A 21478-nucleotide genomic window follows, 5' to 3' on the forward strand; every position below is an offset into this window, starting at 1 on the left:
CGTCTCAAAAGCTTGCTCTGCGATCATGCCTACAGTCACCCCTGCCAGCTCTTCTATCTCGTTCAACAAAAGCCACTTGCATTTTTAGGGTGCCTTTAATGGAGAAAAGACATCTACTACTGTTTTGCAGGAACATGAACACAATGGGTGCTGACTTCACAAGGAAAATCAAGGGAGGAGGAGTGACCAAAAACTTAGCTCTCTATATGCTTTACAAAGGGTCTCATATACGGGGGGCAGTGGAATTGAAGTGAGTTTCATAAACTGTTTACCTGCATGTCAACTTAACAACATTTGAAATTGTAGCATTGGGAAGACATTCAGCCCCTCAGGTCTGGTCCATCAAGCAATAAGGTTGTGGCTGCTCTGATCAAAGGTTCAATTCCAGTTAGGGCCTGCCCTACCGACACCTGATAATCCCTCACTCCTTTGAAGGTCAAAAATCGAACTCATCCCTGAATATATTGAATGACTCGGTCTCCCCTAATTTTGGGATAGGAAATTCCAATAATTATTAATCCAAACAGAAAAATATTCTCTCTTTTTCAAGACCCTTGTTGTTATTACCTCAACAGCAGAAGCAGGTTAATCAGCCAATGAGTCTGCTCTGCCATTCAATGCCTGGTCTGATCATTCTCAACTTACCTCCCTACCTCTTCCCTATAACCCTTGATTCTCTTACTCAGTAAAAATTAAATAACGAAGCCTCATCAGTTGTCTACGGTAAGGATTTCCTATGATCCAACTCTGTTTTAAATGGGCAACCACCTGTTCTGTGTTTATGCTCTCCAATTCTAGACCTTACACTGTAACCTGAGGATGGTCTCACCATTATTCTGCCCAGCTGCTTTAAGACTTCTCCCCTCATGTTATATTCCAAACCACTGGCAATAAAGGCTAACATTCGGTTTGTCTTTGCAATGACTCAGAATACCTACAGTTCAGATAGAAGCCAATCGGCCCATTGAGTGTGCACCACATTCTGAAGAGCAGCCCACACAGACCCACCCGTTTCCAACCCATAACCCTGAATATCCCAGGGCTAATCCACCTAGCTGGCACTTCCGGGACACTATGGGCAGTTTAGCAGGTCCAATCCACTGTACCTGCATATCTTTGGACTTGCTAAACCTGCAAGCCAACTGTGCATGGTCTTGCAACGCTGCCACCAATACCCCCACCTTTCAACATTTGGAAATGCACCTTGAGATTTTTTTTTAAAAAGTTTGCACTGCTACATAAGTACAAATGGCAACTGTTAAACTTACACACAATGACATATTGAGAATTATGGCACTATTTTCTGTGAAGGTATGTCAGCAATTGACAAAGTTACCATTTGTTTGGAATAGTGGGTCAAGGAAAATAACAACATGGGTCACATGGTAATAGTTTTAGCTCTGACTGAAAGTTAAGGGGAAAAAGCATGTTTTGGGGATTTGATAGATTATCTCAGTTCAGATCAGTCCTGAAATGAGGGACTGCTACATTGTTCCAGTTGCTGTCCCTCACACAAAACACCAAATTGAGATCTCTTCTGATTGCTGAGGTGGACACAAAGGCATAACAGTGGAAAAACAGGGGAATGCTCCATTGATAAGAGGAACTGCAGATGCTGGATAATCCGAGATAACAAGGTGTAGAGCTGGGTGAACACAGCAGGCCAAGCAGCATCTTAGGAGCAGGAAAGCTGACGTTTTGGGCCTAGACCCTTCATCAGAAATGCTGCTTGGCCTGCTGTGTTCGTCCAGCTCTACACCTTGTGATCTCCGATTCTCCAGCATCTGCAATTCCTTTTATCTCTGATACAATTTTAACCTCACTGCGAAGCCTCTTCTAAGGATGCCTACACTGAAGAAATTATCCTCTTCCCTCCGGACAAGCCTCAGGGGATCTCTCTCCCACTGCAACTCTATCGTAATCTCTTCAGCCCATTTCTGATGAAGGGTCTAGGGTCGAAATGTCAGCTTTCCTGCTCCTAAGATGCTGCTTGGCCTGCTGTGTTCAACCAGCTCTACACCTTGTTACCTTGGAATGTTCCGTTGATGCCCTTCTTCCTGGCGAATCTCAATTTCTGCTTGTGACATTTCATGGTGTCTAAACCAGCTGTTCATACTTGCTTACGTCCAAATAATAACTGCAAGCCTCAGTGCTTTGAGCTGTGTTGTGATCACAAAAGGCACTACATTTAAGTAAGCTCTTTCTTTTCTTTCAGCTTTTCCCATTGAGCGGTACAACCAATGCTGGTGCCACAACTGGCTGACAGCAGAAGGAGAATGTGGCTTGACCAACTGCTCAGTTGCCAAGCATATTGTCCACTGTGGAACGGAAACATTCAGGCTAGGAACACTGCAATACACTCAGCGAGCTGACCTAACCTGGGATGGCAACAGGAAAGGTATAATTGGCCCTCAGCACTCCCAAAATAAGGTAAGAAAATTGAGAAAGGGATTCCAAGATGATACCAGAACTGAGAGGTTATAATGATCAGGCAAGAGTAAGCAGGCTGGAGGCTCCTTTCTCCAGAAAGGAGACAGCTGAGTGTTCATCAGATTGTGGTTCTGCTTCCTATCATTATTCAGAGACTTGTGTCATAGGATGAAGCTCAATAAGGTGCAGGATGGAGTTGACTCTTACGTGGGAGATGTGAAAAAAAAAGTCCCTTCAGCAAACTCAAGACCTCCAGGTGGACGAAGGAACCAGCGATCAGATTCCTAGGGATGTAAAACACGTTCTGGCTGGAACTTACTTGAAATTCCAGTGATGTCATGTGACTGCAGGCCCAATGTGGGCAGCTCATTAGTCAGGGTGATGTGTTACCCTGGAAGCCCTGATGGGGCTGGTGGAGAGGAAGGCATTTTGATCAACAAACCTTTGGTTGACAACACAACAAGTAAACACAAGGGGCCAGATTTTCCACTTCTGAATTGGGAACAAATGCAGACAAAGTAACAACAAAAGGAAAATGGAGAGGTTAAGTGCCAGATGCAGATCTATTACAGCCCCTGCTGACTTTCCTGAGGATGTGGGAGGGGGGAGGTGAAGAATGTGGGGAATGGGCAGTAAAGATTGTCGTTTGTCTCTTTAATTAAACATGTTGAGGTCGATGGGAAGCTTGTAATATGTGTTTAACTTGCAACTTGCTGGAAGCATGACTGAGACCGTCACATGGAGATGCCCTGTGGTGCTGACTAGCTCTAACCTGAGGGTAACAGGAGTGACAACACTGCAACAGTTTGCTTTGATGGAAATACGTGCCAGTCTGGTCTCAAAAAGAAGTGACTAAGCAGCAATGAGATTTCAATGACCGATTCTTTTTCTTACCCTACCCTGGATCCCAGTGCGACATTTGACCTGATCACTTTGAACAGGAAGGCTTTTGTTAATGATATGGATGCTAGCTACAGCAATGGTGGTCAATTTGGGCCTGGCTTTGCACCTTGTTTCTTGGGTGACCAACTGGTCTCTCAGGTTATTTTGATTCTGACTCTGTGAAAATCAAATGCCCACATGAGCAGGTCAGCAACAGAGGCTAGGAGGGGACCCACCACCCATTTCCCACGTCCACTAGAACAATATGGCCAGAGACCTCCAGGTGGACGAAGGAACCAGCGATCAGATTCCTGAGATAATGGGAACTGCTGATGCTGGAGAATTCCAAGATGATAAAATGTGAGGCTGGATGAACACAGCAGGCCAAGCAGCATCTCAGGAGCACAAAAGCTGACGTTTCGGGCCTAGACCCTTCATCAGAGAGGGGGATGGGGAGAGGGAACTGGAATAAATAGGGAGAGAGGGGGAGGCGGACCGAAGATGGAGAGAAAAGAATTTAGGTGGAGAGAGTATAGGTGGGGAGGTAGGGAGGGGATAGGTCAGTCCAGGGAAGATCAGATTCCTGAGTTGCCCTTTCTCCTGAGAAGCTGGAAAAAAATCCCCTCACTTTCTCTTAAGCACACACTCGAAGCTCACAGACTAACATCGATACAATGTCCTTGTCACATGAACACATCATGGCTGTGCTCCTTCCAGAAGATTAAGGAATTTGAATTTTGGTGAATCAATTCCATTTGTGTTAAATCTAAATGTGAACTCAATGTGGACATTTGCGTATGCTGGTGCCCAATCTGAATGGAATAGCTTCATATGGAACCAAAATTCCAGGTTTCACCTTACTTTGCAGGCTAAAGAAATCATAAATAGGAAGGAAAATAAATGGTAATTAGATGCTTATGTCTGCTAATAAACAGTATAATAACCTTATGTGTCTTAGACAGGTTAAATTGGTATGATTGGAAACTAGCCGGTGTAAATGGGAAATGAGCTGTTGCAAGACTGTCAGACGAGTGATTTTCCTTTGTTGCTTCATGACAAAGTATTACTAATATAAGGAATTTAGATCGTTCGTACTGACGCAAAACCAGAGAATCGTTCTCTGGCCTTGAAACATCACAGAAAATGTCATCAAAAAAAAAAAACCCTTAACAAAACAGAGATTTCTATTAAGTAATTCCAGTTCATCAATACACAGGATTCTGTGCTGGCAGCTCACATCACTTTTTGCTGTAGTTTTTCAGGATGACATACCCGTCCCCGTAACTCCCATCGTGACATGGTGGTGTAAAAACATCCATCTCTATAAGGTTGTCATGCCCATTCTCAAGAACTGCCTGCTTTGCTAATTTTCTATGTGCAGAAATGAGATATAAAATGTTAAACGAGTCGGGGGAAGCATTGACCATCAGCATTGTAAACAGCAATCAGCGAACTACATACACATTGATAAAAGGAACATTCGGATGGGGTGCATTCTACTATTATTACGAAGGATGCAACCTTGTTCCATCACTTTACAAGGAAATACAACAATCCTATTGCAATAATCTAAGAGGTTCAAGACTGCTAGTGCACTGTTTTTTTTTTAAAAATCGTCTCGTGTGAAGTCATAAAGAAGTCTTTTCAATACACATTTTCATTTAAGTACCTGCGGCGATGACTTGTGGTCATTATTACCACTTATCAGAGCAACGTACAACCCCACCCTAACGGAGGTGTGCCTGAGACAGTTTGGTTTTTGGAGATATCACTGTTGGCCAAGCAGTATCCAGTTATTTATTGTTCCTGCATGGCTCCAGGAAACAAGAGATCATATTTTCAGACGAGCTGCACAACAAAGGAATGATGTTGCCAGCCAGTTTGTGATTTCTCAGACTTCCAACGAAAAGTGTCACCACAAAGCGCATGCTGTGAGTTTGCACATGTTACAAGGGGAGCCCGATAGAGATGACAATTTGACACATTTGTTACTTCCACTCATAAGGTGGCCCTGGATGTGCTCCTGAGAGAGTGTGGTTGGTATCACTCATCAAAATAAAAGTCATAATACCTCCTAATCAGATCTTAAGTGAAAGGAAAGCATGGAATAGATTGTACACTCCTCCGCGGCCTTGCTGCCTGTTTGAAATTATGTGTGTGTATGTGCATGTGCGTGTGCGTGTGTGTGTGTTGAGCGCACGGGGTGGGAAAGGGAAGGCCACTAGGGGTAATGGAAAAGAGCAGGGATTCCACTGATTGTCATTTAAGTGCAATTAGCCTTATCCTGGCACTGCTGGCACATTACCCTGAGTAGAAGGAAGTGCAGTTGTTCTCACTGTTTGGACTGCTGTCGGGCAAGGGTTCGGGACTCCCTGCAGGAACCACTACACTTATATATCACCTGCTTTTAATCTTCTTCCCTCGCCCAGTCTCCTAAATCTGGCCTCCCAGTTACGCTGCCAAGGACCCCTGACCCTGAGCATCCCAGCACTCCTGGAGGTGGTGTAGACCCAGCTGTAACTGTTAAGCCTACAGAAGTATTCCCTTCAGACTTCCTCCTGAGATCAGGGCAAACGCTTCCCTTTAAACGATTAGCACTGCTTCCAGTATTAGTTACAGCATGGAAACCCTTGGGATTGTTGGTGAACCTTACCTTTTAGATAGGTTTTGGCAACAGAGCACTCTGCAAAATTCAGTCCCTCTTTTGAAATGTATCGTTTTTTTTCCTAGAACATGATGGAGAGTGCAGCACAGAGACAGGCTGCTTGGCACAATATCTCAACATCAGTGTTAATGCTCCGACCAAGCACCTTTTCACCTATATCCAGGTCATGCTATCAGCATAAACATCCCTTTCTTTTCCCCTTACACAGTTGTTGTAAGCTTATCAGTAACAATAAAGAACAATTTAAGGCTATGAACTATGTGTCAGATGGCATTAAGAGATGCCATTGTAGACAATGCTATAAGTTACATGAATTTGCATGTATACAGTGCTCGTCACTTCACTGCTGAACCATATGTTCTATTTAGAGAAATACAGAGCAATTCTTAGCTGTTTATTGATGAGCACTGGGGTTACATTTCAGTTAGGAATGCAGGAAGAGGAGCAGGCAATTTAAACCCCCTGATCCACACCGCCTGACATTCGTTAAGATCAAGATTGCTCTGACCGCTAACTCTATATAAATTACTTATCATTTTATAGCCATTGGATAACAAAAATCAATTACAGATAAAAAATTAACAGTTGGTCTAGCAACAAATACCATTTGAATATTCAAGTCTCAACCCTTCCTTTGTATGAAACACTGTTTCCGAACATCATTTCTGTAAAATCTGGCTCTGTTAAGGCCTAGTCCAGGACTTCCCAACTTGCAAATATTGATCCTCCCTCTGTCCCCCTTACCATCTTGACAACATCAATTACATCACCCCATAGTCTTTAAAATTTCAGGAAACAGAATCTGAGACTGTGCAATCTCTCTTCGTAGCTTAGCTTTTGGAAGCCCAAGTATTCACACAGACAAATGCTGGTTTAACTCCCTCCAAAATAAAGACATATCCTTCCAAATTTGCACTGCGCTGAACTGCTCACAGTACTTCGCAAATGGGCTCACTGGGGCTAAAGCATTGCTTCTACACTTTGTAGTCTAGTTGTCTGGACATAAAGGTTAACATTCCACTGGCCTTTTTGACTATTTACTCTACCTATTCATGACGCATGGGCCTTCACTACTATCTAGATTTGCAACATTTAGAAAGTACCCTGTCATATTGCCTTTGGTTCCAACAGTGTCAAGTTTGTTGAAAGGTCTCTCATGAGGACCTTTTTCCAATGGCTTCAAGAAGTCAATAAAAAATAATATTCACAGACATTCCTTTATCCACCACTGTAGTCAGTTCTTCAATGTTGAGCAATTTCTTGTCAACAAATGTTAGGCAATATTTTACATAATTTGCCAATTTCCTTTTCTGTTTGATGTTTTCCATCTACCTGCCACAAAACAGAACATGGCTTATCGTGCCAGTTTACCCCACCTCCCTGAAGCCTGCACCCCTCCAGTGGAATCAGACAATTACCTGATGAGAAACAATATTGCTGATCTACTGGGAAAGGGTGGGGTGTGGGGCCAGCTAAATGGCTCTTGCTGAGAACCATCGTGGGCTATCTGGGCCAACCAGCCTCCTGCTATGTGTGTGACTGTTTTGTTAATCTAGGATTCTACAAGAACTAATGTAAAAGGGTTTGGAGAACCAGAGAAAGAGTGAAAAATTCAAAAAGATGCAAAGGTGGGCTCCTGAAGAAACAAGCCTAAGTTAATCTAGGTCAAAAGAGAGAGCAGGAGGTTTTGAAGTACTACTAAAAATAGCTACTGATTCTAGCTTAGGAAGAGCCGGACACTGCCAGAAATGAAGAATCCCAAAGTGAGATTCAGGACTGGGAAAGTGACTTGAGCAGGAATTGTCATAAAATATATCGGGAAATGATAGGAAAAATAAAGACATTGAAGTCTCTTCCAATTTAGTGCCACAGAAAATTAGTTTTAAGCTAATAGGTTTTCAATTAATTTATCACAATTAACCTATATTCTGACAGTGCTGATATCCTGATTCATAATTAATCTAACTTTCTACATGAGTCCAATGCTTATTATGCCTTTATTAAAGGAATTATCGACCATATTAATTTGTTTTTGCTGCTTAAAAGAAAGTCAGTACACATAAAATTTACTCAAATAATAAATTATCCACAGTGGTGCTCCTCAGAGTTGAGGTGATAAATCCCCATTGATGGTAAATATATGGACCTTCAAAGTTTGATAAAGTACCATTTCGTAGACTTGTTAACACGATTGAAACCCAAGGGAAGAAAGGAGCAGTGGCTGCGTAAGTATGGAATTTGATAAGAGACAGAAAGCAGTGAATCATGGTGAACTGTCATTTTCAGACTGGAGAAATTTATAGTGATGTCCTTTTGGGGTTAGTACTTGGATCGGTACTGTTATTCGGACATATTCATGGGGACCAGTTGAATTGGCAGGTGGTGATTTCAACGTGGTACAAAACTCAAAAATGTAGCAAATAAGGTGGATAGTCACAAATGTCTGAAGCACTTAGAAAAACCAATGAAATCCACAAGACAGAGATAATGGGAACTGCAGATGCTGGAGAATCTGGGAGAACAAAGTGTGGAGCTGCATGAACACAGCAGGCCAAGCAGCATCTTAGGAGCACGTTTCGGACCTAGACCCTTCATCAGAAAAGGGGGACGGGGAGAGGGTTCTGCAATAAATGGGGAGAGAGGGGGAGGCAGACCAAAGATGGATAGAGGAGAAGATAAGTGGAGAGGAGAGTATAGGTGGGGAGGTACGGAGGGGATAGGTCAGTCCAGGGAGGACGGACTGGTCAAGGTGGGGGGGGGATGAGGTTGGTAGGTAGAAAATGGAGATGCAGCTTGAGGTGGGAGGAGGGGATAGGTGAGAGGAAGAATAGGTTAGGCGGGCGGGGACGAGCTGGGCTGGTTTCGGGATGCAGTGGGGAGAGGGCGCGAGCTGGGCTGACTTTGGGATGTAGTGGGGGGAGGGGAGATTTTGAAGCTGGTAAAATCCACATTGACACCATTGGGCTGCAGGGTTCCTAAGCAGAATATGAGTTACTGTTCCTGCAACCTATGGGTGGCATCATTATGGCACCGCAGGAGGCCCAGGATGGACATGTCATCTAAGGAATGGGAGGTGCAGTTGTTTATTGCGAACCGAGCGGAGGTGTTCTGCAGAGCGGTCCCCAAGCCTCTGCTTGGTTTCCCCAATGTAGAGGTAGCCACACCGGGTACAGCGGATGCAGTATACCACCTTGGTGGATGCGCAGGTGAACATCTGCTTGATGTGGAAAGTCATCCTGGGGCCTGGAATGGGGGTGAGGGAGGTGGTGTGGGGGCAGGTGTCGCACTTCCTATGGTTGCAGGGGTCCTCAGTCCTCAGTAAGGGGCTCACCTTTGTCGCCCTCCACCCACACATCAATGAATACCGGTCACATCTGGACATCAAGCAGTTTTTCCGACACCTCTGCCTCCATGCTTACTTCTCCAACTGTGAGCCTAACCCTCCCTCCACTGACCCCTTCACCCGCCTCCAACACAAGCCCTCCTACTGGACACCACCCCCAAGCCTCCTACCCTCCCTCGATCTCTTCATCTCCAACTGCCGTTGAGACATCAGTCGTCTCAACCTCTCTGCCCCTCTCACCCACTCCAACCTCTCCCCCGCAGAACGGGCAGCCCTCCGCTCACTCAGCTCCAATCCCAACCTTACCACCAAACCCGCAGACAAGGGAGGCACAGTTGTAGTATGGCACACTGACCTTTACATTGCTGAGGCCAGACGCCAACTTTCCAACAGCTCCTCCTATCGTCCCCTTGATCATGACCCCACCCCCGAGCATCTAACCATCATCTCCCAAACCATCCATGACCTCAACACCTCAGGTGACCTCCCACCCACAGCCTCCAACCTCATTGTTCCCCAACCCCGCACCACCTATCTCCTTCCCAAAATCCACAAACCTGCCTGCCCTGGTTGACCTATTGTCTCTGCCTGCTCCTGCCCCACCGAACTCATCTCCACGTATCTGGACTTTATTTCTCCCCCTTGGTCCAGGAACTCCCTACCTACATCCATGACACCACCCACGCCCTCCACCTCCTCCAGAACTTCCAACTCCCGGTCCCCAACACCTCGTTTTCACCATGGATGCCCAGTCCCAATACACCTGCATTCCCCATGCGGATGGCCTAAAGACCCTCCGCTTCTTCCTGCCATGCAGACCCAACCAGTCCCCCTCCACCGGCACCCTCATCCGCTTAGCCGAACTTGTCCTCACAATTAACAACTTATCTTTCGATTCCTCCCACTTCCTACAGACAAAGGGGGTGGCCATGGGTACCCGCATGGGCCCAAGCTATGCCTGCCTCTTTGTAGGTTATGTGAAATAATCCCTCTTTCGCATCTACACTGGCCCTAAACCCCACCTCTTCCTCCATTACATTGATGACTGTATCGGCGCTGCCTCTTCTCCCAAGAGGAGCTCGAACTGCTCATCCGCTTCACCAACACCTTCCACCCCAACCTTAAGTTCATCTGGACCATCTCCAACACATCCCTCACCTTCCTGGACCTTTCTGTTGCCATCTCAAGCAACCACCTATATACTGATGCCCATTTCAAGCCCACTGACTCTCACAGCCACCTGGAATACACCTACTCCCACCCACCTTCCTGCAAAAATTCCAAACCCTATTCTCAACTCCTTTGCCTCTGCCGCATCTGCTCCCAGGATGAGGCATTCCACTCCCATATATCCCAGATGTCCTCGTCCTTCAAGGACCGCAACATCCCCCCCACAGTGAACACCCTCAACCGAGTCTCCCACATTTTCTGTAAGTCATCCCTCACACCCTGCCCCCACAATAACTGCCAAAGGAGAATCCCACCATCCTCACATACCACCCCACCAACCTCTGGTTACAATGCATCATCCTCCGACACTTCCGCCTTCTACAATCCGACCCCACCATTAAAGACATTTTTCCAACCCCACCCTTGTCTGCCTTCCGGAGAGACCACTCTCTCCGGACTCCCTTGTCCGCTCCACACTCTCCTCCAACCCCACCAAACCTGGCACCTTCCCCTGCAACCGCAGGAAGTGCTACACTTGCCCCCACACCTCCTCCCTCACCCACATCCCAGGCCCCAGGATGACTTTCCACATCAAGTAGATGTTCACCTGCACATCTGCCAATGTGGTATGTTGCATCCACTGTTCCTGTTGTGGCTACCTCTGACATCGGGGAAACCAAGCAGAGGCTTGGGGACCGCTTTGCAGAACACCTCCGCTCGGTTCGCAATAAACAACTGCACCTCACAGTCACGAGCCATTTCAACTCCCCCTCCCATTCCTTAGACGACATGTCCATCCTGGGTCTCCTGAGGTGCCACAACGATGCCACCTGAAGGCTGCAGGAACAGCAACTCACATTCCACTTGGGAACCCTGGAGCCCAATGGTATCAATGTGGATTTCACCGGCTTCAAAATCTCCCCTCTCCCCATTGCATCCCAAAACCAGCCCAGCTCATCCCCGCCTGCCTAACGTATTCTTCCTCTCACCTATCCCCTCCTCCGACCTCAAGCTGCACCTCCATTTCCTACCTACCAACCTCATCCTGCCCCCTTGACTGTCCGTCCTCCCCAGACTGACCTATCCCTTCCCTACTTCCCCACCTATACTCTCCTCTCCACCTATCTTCTCCTCTATCCATCTTTGGTCCGCCTCCCCATCTCTCCCTATTTATTTCAGAACCATCTCCCCCTCCCCCATTTCTGATGAAGGGTCTAGGCCTGAAACGTCAGCGTTTGTGCTCCTAAGATGCTGCTTGGCCTGCTGTGTTCATGCAAATCCACAAGACACATGGCTAGTGAAACTTCATGCTGACAGTTCTGTTGTCATGTATAGTGGTTGGAAGATGTACGAGTGGCATTATAAACAAAAGGCGCAATATTAAAGTGGGGTAAGGCGTCCCGAACTACTTCTGAACTTAGTGATTTGTTCAGTCATTTCCAGAATAGGTGAGGGTCAACTACTTTGCTATGGATTTGAGGTCACATGTAGATGTTAAATTTCCTTACCGAAAGGGAATGAGTGAATCAGACAGGCTTTTACCTTATCAGTGATTGTTTCATAGGCATTGTTATAGTTGTTAGCTTTTTAATTCTGGGTTTTATTAATTGAATTTAAACTTCTCCAGGTGTCGTGGATGGATTTGAATGCCTGTGTTAGGACGTTTGTAACTTCAAATGATTGTTTTCTGAATACCAGAGCAGCTCCCTTCCTCCCTGTCTCTTTCCTGCTGTCCCTTCCTGTCTCCTTGCCTCCCTCAGGCTCTGTCTCACTCCTCTCCCCTGTCCTTCCCTCCCTTCACATCTCACTCCTTCCCTCCCTCCCTCCCTGTCTCACTGTTTCTGTCCTTCCCTCTGTTCTTGTCTCATTGCCTCCCTCCTTCGCTCCCTCCCTTCACATCTAACTCCTTCCCTGTCTCACTGCCTCCCTGCTTGTCTCACTGCCTTCCTCCTTCCCTCCCTCCTTGTCTCACTGTTTCCCTCCTTCCCTCCCTGTCACACTACATCCCTCCGTGTCTCCCTCTGTCCCTTCCACATCCCCACTGTCTTGCTGCCTTCTTCCCAACCCCCGTCTCACTGTCTCCCCCTCACTTTCTTCCCTGTCTCACTGCCTGTCTCTGTCCCTCACCGTCTCACTGCCTCTCTCCCTCCCTCACCATCTCAGTGCCTCCCCCCCTCTTGCCCTGATGGTTATCATCACTGTTGTTATGCTTTCGGGAAAAGCAGAAAGGAAGACATGATCACAATTAGGTCATTCAGCAACTTGGCCCTGTTCTGCCATTCAAAGGGGTCATGACAGTATCTATAACAAAAATCCATCATTCTAATCTTTGACCTTCCCAGCCCCTATGGCTTATGAGTGTGAGAGTCCAGTCTTTGTACAAACACATCAGCCCTGAAAGGCATTGGTCGAATTTTAAGGCAATGGTCGACTGTTGTGATCTCCTGCACCAGAGGAAATAGTTTCTGACTATTCACCCCATTTTAGCTTCCATCATCTCTAAACAGCTCCATTAGGTCACTTATTAATCATTTATACTCAAGGGAATACATGCCTCGTTAGGATAAGCTGTCCCGATAATTTCACCTCTTTAGCCTCAGGAGTCAGAATGGTGAGTCTGGCAATGCAAGTCACCTCTCAGCCTGGGCATTCTTCCTGAAGTGTGAGGTCCAGTTCATGTTCATTACCTGGATCACCCAACAGTGCTGAGCCCAAACCACATTGCTGTTACGGATCCTTGCCATGCACAAACTGGCTTTCACATTTACTGCATTACAACTGTGATTACAGTGTAAGAATATTTCAGTGGCTGTGAGGCGTGTTGGCACGTCCTAAGACTGCGAAACACATTATAAAAATTAATTCATAAAGAAAGAAAGGCTTGCATTTAATTTATTTATAGCTTCTTGAGTACATATGAAATAGAAGCAGAAGTAAGCTATTCGGGCCTTCAAGTCTGCTCCACCCTTCACTAAGATAATAGCTGTTCTCTTTGTGTTTTGAATTTGACAATCCCACCTCACTCTCGTGAGCTTCAATCCACCTGCTGAACAAGAGCTCCTCTACTTGCACCTTAAAAATACTCAATGGCTCTGTTTCCACCACCTTCTGAGGCAGAGATGTTACAAAATCACACAATCTTCTGAGCAAAATATCTCAGTGGAGGTGCTGCTGTTGGGCCGGGGTGTGCAAGGTCAGAAGGCACACAACACCAGGTTATAGTCCAACAGGTTTATTTGAAATCACAAGCTTTCAGAGTGCTGCTCCTTCATCAGGTGAAGTGACAAAAGCTTGTGATTTCAAATAAACCAGTTGGACTATAACCCAGTGTTGCATGACTTCTGATCTTTTGTCTTCAAACAAACTGTGTACCCAAGGAAGATCTTATAAATGCTTCCTCAGCGAAAGACTGTAACTTCTTCACTGTGGCATAAATTTGATGCATGTGCCAAAACTAAGATGCACTTTTCAAGTGAAATAATGGTGCACTTTATCCTGAATATGTAAAACAGTAGGATTAAATTCATCAGTGTCATCATTTCTTCCGCTTCGTTTCACTGTGTAGAGATGGGGAGCTGGGGTCAAGAGGAGAAATTGCCTGAAAGTGTCATGTCAGCGATTATAATTATATGAATCAAGAGCAATTCTGCACAACTAGCAAGAGAGCTTGGTGTGCACATGCCATAAAGTGTGGCATTTCCATCCTCAAGCTCATCCGATTCTGGATAGCTGCTTTCAAAATTACAGCAGTCAAGTTACACAGTGTCAGAGGAGAAAGAGGGGACATGAGGGTGCTTCGCCAGACTTTCATGCTCTCACCCACATGCCCGTGGTCAGACTTTCAGATTGCCGTATGTTGCAAAGAGGTAGATTAGTTTGCATTCAGCTATCCACAGAGCCTTTGCTGGAATCGGATAAGAACTGATAGACAGCAGGCGTGGAGAGGGTCAGCATATTGTGCGATTCCGTCCTTATGAAACTAGTCCAGCAATATGCAAACACTTTCAAATGAGAAAAAAAGCCGCTTAACTGATGTAAAGATTGTCACCAAATGTCCGTGGCATTGTATCCCAGCAGAGATGTTCCGGAATCCAGGGAGTAAAGACAGGGAGGAGAGAAAATGGAAATAATTGTGGAACAAGGAAGCTCGACATTTTAAGATCTTGATTAAATAACCTGAGACACCAAATATACCTTTGTGCATGAGAAAAACTGGAGACCTTCATTTCACTGCAGTCAGAGAAGTTGCAGCTGACAACGGTTAACTGGAGTGCAACAAGAGCTGTCACACAAAAACCAATTATCTTCCTTCATTGATCTCAACATGAACTGAAGTTTCCATCGGTGAAAGCCAGAGGCTCTATCTAATGATGAGACATGTTACATACACTAAGGGTGCTACCAGGGCAAACATCTTATAAGTCATGCAGCAACAAACCATGAGCTGCCAGCTCTCTGTGATACACTGCCTACAAGAGTCTCATTTGTGGGACAAGGGAAAAGGAAAACAGCTGTGTATTTGCTAAGTTTTAATGTCTTGTCTTTGGGGAATGGAAAACACAGTGGATCTGGGATAACATGCCATACGTTAGGTTACTTAATAAGACAGGAGCCCATGGTGCTGGGGGGAGTAAATTAGAGATTGGCTAACTAATCGAAGACAGATAGTTGGGATAAGCTAAGCAAATTCAGAATGGTAACCTGTAACCAGTGGGGTGCCACAGGATTCACAGCTGGAACCACAATTATTTACAATATACATTAATAACTTGGGTAAAGAAAATGAATGTACTATAACCGAGCATGTGAATGGTACAAAACCAGGTGGGACAGCAAATGGTGAGGATACCTCAAAGACTCTGCAGAGGGATACAGACAGGTGGAGTGAATGGGCAGAAACTTGGCAGATGGAACATAATGTGGAAAAAAATGTGAGGTTATGCATTTTGGCATTACAACTAGAGGATCTGAATACTATTTCAATGGATAAAGCTGCAACACAGAGTGATTAGGGAGCTCTCATGTAAAAGCTCGTAAAAACATTTAGCTGGTAATAAGGAAGACAAATGGAAAAGAGTACAAAAAGGGAAAGTTTCACTAAAGCTATGGTAATAGCCAGACCACACAGAATCCTTACAGCGTGGAAGCAGGCCATTCAGCCCATTAAGTCCACACCAACCCTCAAAACAACATCCCACCCAGACCCATCCTACTACCCTATCCCTGTAAGCCTGCATATCCCATGGCTACTCCAGATAACTTATACATCTCTGGACACTATAGGCAATTTAGCGTGGCAAATCCACTGAGCCTGCACATCTTTGGACTGTGGGAGGAAACCAGAGCACCCAGATGAAACCCACGCAGATATGGGGAGAACTTGCAAACACCGCACAGTTGCGCAAGGACTGCTAACCACCCATGCTGCCATCTATGAACAGTTTTGGGCCCTTATTGGAAGAAAGATATACTGGCATTGGAGACATCCAAAGAAGCTCACAAGGTTGATCCTAGGTGTGCAGAAATTGCCCAATGAGGAGAGGTTGGGATGGTTTGGCCCATATTCATTGGAGTTTATCAGAATGAGAAGAAACCTTATTGAAAAATGTAAAAATGAAAGGATAAGTGTGGAAAGGTTGTCGGAGATCTCACAGTAAACGGTCATGCCCAGCTAGGACAGAAGCCATCTATCAGATGGTAGTGAATCTATTGAATTCTTTACCAGAGAAGACTGTCAAGGCTGATCATTAAGTATATTCAAGACTGAGAAAGACAGAGTTTTAATCGTGGATTATCGGCAAACGACAGGAAAGATTGGAGTTGAGAATTATTATACCAGCCATAATCTCAGTAAATGGAGGAGCTGATTTGATGGGCTGAATAGGCTACAGCTCTGACATTTCATGGTTTTATAAAGAGGGCTGCATTTGCTTTCTCCTTAGTAAAGAGATGGGATATCTTTGCTGAAAGCATTACTAGCGAGCCAAAGGGCTTTCTCTCAGAACTGACCCCTTGTATGAAAGCTAATTCAGGGCATGTGGCCTTCACTGTCTGAATTTTCCTTAATGGTCTTTGAAAAGGTAGTGGTCCTGCTTGCACCATTATAATCCTTTTGATGTTGGTCCACCAAGGGTGTTGTTGGGGACAGAATTTTAAGATTTGGACCCAGCCACAGTGAAGGAACAGCAAGGCATTTCCACGTTAAGATGGTTAGTAGCCTAGAGAAGAACTTACAAGTGATAGTGTTCCCAAGTATTTAGTGCACTTGTCCTTCTAGATACTAGACTTGCATGGTCCTGTGTTCAGAGATGTTGCCTAAAAAGACTTGGTGAACTTCTACAGTGTATTTTTCTACAGAGGCTGCTGTTACTGAGCACTGGTGATGGAGGGAATTACTATTTGTGGATATCGTGCAAATCAAATGAGCTAATACCTCCTGGATGGTTTTGTGTTCCTTGAATGTTGTTGGAGCAGCACTCATCCAGACAAGTGGGGAATATCCTGTCACACAGCTAACTTGAGGATGGTGAACAGGCTTTATGGAGAGGTGAATGACTCGCTGCATAATTGCTAGCCTCAGATCAGATCTTGTAGGCGCCTGCTCTTCTGTGGCTTAAGTTGTTTTAAGGGGTGATGACTGGAATATTTACCTTCTCTCATGCTTGGTTCCATGCTCAACCACTCCGAGATCTGGTAAAATTCAGAATTTAGGAAGAAATTCACTTTTTCTCAACCGTGCCCTACATAACATTAAGGTCAAAAGAGCAACTATGTACATTTCCTGGTCTCAGACCAAACAGTCTTTGGTATCCATCTCAGTTGTGCTGTTGATTTGGCGCCAAACTTTGAGTGGAACGTCACATCTTCTTCAGATTGTGTATCAAACACTGACCGTCAGTACAGAAAGATTTGCAATCAAGCCTGACTCTGGCAGTGAATAAAAACACCCGATGAACTCACCGTATCTCAAGTTCCATATATTACTCAAAACATGCTGAATCTAGCATTATGCCAATGGAAAAAAACTTCAAGAAAATTAAGATCGTTTCCTTTCTACAAACCACCAAATGTAAATCTAATGCAATTGTTCTCTGCAAAACAAGGTGCAAGAATGGTGGCATACAGAATAAACAGGAGTGCTGTCAAAATAAGTTTGAACCTTAACTCAGATCATCCATCACCTGAGGAATGTCAATACTAAGTTCCTAAACATGAAATCAATGATAATTAAGGCTATCTCACAAGGAACCACAGCCAACCGGCCAAAGCTGTAATTAAAGCTGCTGGAGTCTTGTATGAAGTCGTCATCGATGCAAGAATACTACAATACAATTATTTACAAACAGCAGTTCAGTTGCCCTGTGGTGCCAATCTCAAAAAGTACAACAAAAAATTGTGGTCGAATAATTTTGCATTTCAAACTGTAGTCAGCGTCAAATCATTTGCCTGTCAAGTTCACCAAAGAGAAGGCACGTTAAAATCTCTGCACACAGATTGATGTAGAGGTAGGAATGATGAGTAAGAATGAACACGAATAATCAACAAACTTGTTACTGAAAGAGATTCACAACATCTCACTTTGCTGCTGCCCAGCAGGTATTGCTGGAAAGGGCTAGATTGGATATTGTGCTCAGAATGAATCAACACTGCTTCATCATTGCCCATCTTTAGTTACCCTTCAAAGTAGGAGGTGAGAAGTGGTTTAAAGTTTATTTGAGTACATGCTCAAGGCTGCAATGTATTGATGCACTGATGGGAAAAGACAAAGGTCTGTCTGTGGGCGACCCGTGATGAATTCAGAACTCGGCATGCTGTCAGGAGGAAACTACATCTGGAGGGAAAATAATTATATGAAGGCAGCTAGACAGGAATCCAGAAGATGAGTCAATACTAACTCCACTTGGGCACTTCTTATTGCCGAAAAGAAAAACAGTCTATCATTTATATAGCACATCCTATGGCCTCAAGCCATTACAAAGCATTTTACTGCAAACACAGAATTTTTGCAAGAATTGTTCTTGTTGTAATGCTGGAAATATGGTGGCCAATTTGCATGCAACAGTATTCCAAGAACAATGAAGTAATGAATAAATAATCTGTTTTGGTGATGATGGATAAATATCAGTTTGTGCATTGGGAGAACCAGCATTCACTTAGCACCTTGAATGTTGCAAGTTGTTCCACGGTGCTTCATTGGAGTGTTATTCAACTAAACTTGGCTCAAAGTCATATAAAAAAACACTGCTTTAGAAGAGGGATAGGTTACATAGAGACACAGCAATTAGCAGTAGGCCATTTGGTATAATGAGCTTGCTCCACCATTTATCGAACTCAGTACCCTGTTCCCACTTTCTCCCAATACTTTGATCCCTTTAGCATGAAGGACTACATCTAACTCAATCTTGAAAACATTCAATGTTTCGCTCTCAACAGTTTTCTATGGCAAGGTGTTATATGGCTCACACCATTCTCCAGGTCAAGAAATTTCTCATCTAAATGGCCTATCCTGTATCCTCAGACTGCAACCCCTGGTTCTGGAATTGCTGGTCATTGGGGACATCCTTCCAGTGCTGTTAGAAATTTAGAATGATTGGACGTACTATAGGGCAGATTCGGAGGGGCGCAGAGATCTTAAAGAGTTTTCAGTCTGGTGGAGGTTATAGAAACAGGGGGTCAGTGAGGCTATGGAGGGATAAGAGAACATGGATGAGAATTTTCACACTTATAAAGCCAAGGAATGGTGGCAAAAGAAAAAGGAGGACAATTCTGTGTGTAATAGCATGTGGAGGCAGTGGTTAATGTCACTGGATGACAAATCCTCACCCCATGTGCTAATCCCACCAAGGCAGATGGTCAAATTTGAATTCAATATATATCTGGGTCTAATGTCGAGCATGTAGTCACTGTCAATTGTCCTAAAAGCCTGTCTGATTCACTCACGTCTTTCAGGGAAGGAAATTAGCTGTACTCACCTGGTCTGAACTACATATGACTCCAGACCCACAGAAATGTGGTTGAAACTTACCTGCCCTAGAGTGATCAGGAATGTGCAATGCAAGGACATGTCCTTGAATATTTCAAGGGGGGGAGGTTAGACACAAAGGTAGAATTGAGGTCACAATCAGATCAAATTTGATCTTGTCAAATCACAAAGCAGGGTTGAGAGGTCAGCAGGCCCATCCCTGCTCCTCATTCATATATTTATCTCGTCAGGGTAACAAACTAGTGTTTGCAGACAGTAACCAGTAGCCCACTTGGTTCTACAGCGTGGATTGTGAATGGATTTCCCTTGCATTTGTAAAAGATAAATCTGACTTTCAGAATGTGACTTACAATTTTGAAGCAACAATGATTTAATTCGAAGTAAATCTTTCTCGTACAATGTTAATCTCAGAGGTCATGCAATGACATCATACCGTCAGGTTCTCAGTCGGGACTTGTCAAAAGCCAGCAACCTTGACAGTAGTTCAAACTAAAATACACTACTACTTCAAAGAAATTGAAGGAATCATTAATAAAACAGCAGGAGGTGCAGATAATGCAATTTTAATCCCATATCACTTATACTCTTCCTGAAACTTACACATATAATCAACAAAGCACTGGATACTGTGGACACATTAAACTTACTGTTTTAATATAATCACATGGAGACTTCATTTGTGACACAATGCTTCTTATGTCCCAAATATTGTCATTACACTGCCAGGTTTGACAGGCTATGTCACTCACTGTCAGCCTAAACCTATTGCTTTATAAAAACATTACGCTGCTTTCAGAGAGCATCCAGAACACGTGGACCGACATATAAATGTCGACAATGTGGTACATTAACACTAAATTGACGAAGCAATGTAAGCAGCCATTAAGTATGCATTTCCCTTTCTGTTTCAGCTAACCTGTACAAACTATTTACTGCAAAGTAACTCATCGGTCACCTGAACGATGCCTCGAGGTGAAATGGAAATGGTTCCATTTCAGAAGGGAAAACAAAGAAATTAGGGAGATTTGACCAAGGTGTTCCATCAGATGAACATAAACAAGTGACACCTTGTTTTTTAATGATGGTATGATGCAGAGTTGGTTGATTGTTTGTGCTTTGTTTTCAATGAGGCATTTTATTTTAGAGACCTTAAAGAATTAAAAATTGCAGTTTGAGCTTATGAGTTAATAATGGGTGGGGCAGTCAGTGAAAGTTATGACAGGACTCTCACCTCTTTCCAAGATCCATGCACCCTGTGTTGCCTGGAGGAAATATGGTTTGTCTTGGTGTCAGTTTACTATGAATTTAGGTGCAAGCCAACAGTTTTGAGAACATTGCCTTGTCTGATTTGACCTTCCAGCCTTTCTGTTTTAGATGATGTAATTTCAGAAACCTTTCCAGACAGCTGTGTAATCACCAGCTCTCTCTGTGGTGACTCAAAATTATGTTAGTGATGGCCCTATGAAGATCCTTTCTTTCACTTCATTATCCTATTCTCCACATTATCTGCCCTTGTCTCCTGAAATCAATGAATTGTGGGATAGTGTAGGGGGAGGGGCTTAGATTAGTTCACAGGTCGGCGCAACATCGAGGGCCGAAGGGCCTGTTCTGCGTTGAAATGTTCTATGTTCTATTGGAATACAGTCTCACAACTGCCAAATGGCTATTCGTGGTGAGGGATATCTTGTTTGTGTTGACAAACCATTTAATATTGGGAGGCATCAGAGAAATAACTGGTGCTTTCTCCAACATATACAAAAATATGCTTTCCAGCAAGTGAGATAAGAAGGGATATTTTCTTTCAGTAAGTTGTTGACTGGAATGTACTGCCTGAAAAATTGGTGGAAGGAAATGCAACAATAACTTTTAAAAGTATATTATACTAACTGAACATGGAGAATTGCAGGGCTATGAGGAAACAGGGTGTGAGTAAGACTATTTGGGAAGCTTTCCAAAGAGTTGGTACTGGTACTGGGTCAAATGGCTGCCTTCTATCTTTTCATCA

At 44.3% G+C, this 21478-nt stretch overlaps 1 protein-coding gene across 7 annotated transcripts in view; it reads right to left on the reverse strand.

The window, feature by feature from the left end:
- Window positions 1-21478, reverse strand: part of tenm3 (teneurin transmembrane protein 3) — a 3293451-nt gene that overhangs the window by 221068 nt on the left and 3050905 nt on the right. For all 7 annotated transcript variants that reach the window (XM_059644858.1, XM_048526868.2, XM_048526869.2 and 4 more), the window contains one exon: window positions 4585-4683. In XM_059644858.1, coding sequence (XP_059500841.1) covers window positions 4585-4683 — 99 coding nt within the window. The remainder of the gene's footprint in view (window positions 1-4584; window positions 4684-21478) is intronic.

This window comes from Stegostoma tigrinum, chromosome 3 (assembly GCF_030684315.1).
Source record: "Stegostoma tigrinum isolate sSteTig4 chromosome 3, sSteTig4.hap1, whole genome shotgun sequence".
Classification (NCBI taxonomy): domain Eukaryota; kingdom Metazoa; phylum Chordata; class Chondrichthyes; order Orectolobiformes; family Stegostomatidae; genus Stegostoma; species Stegostoma tigrinum.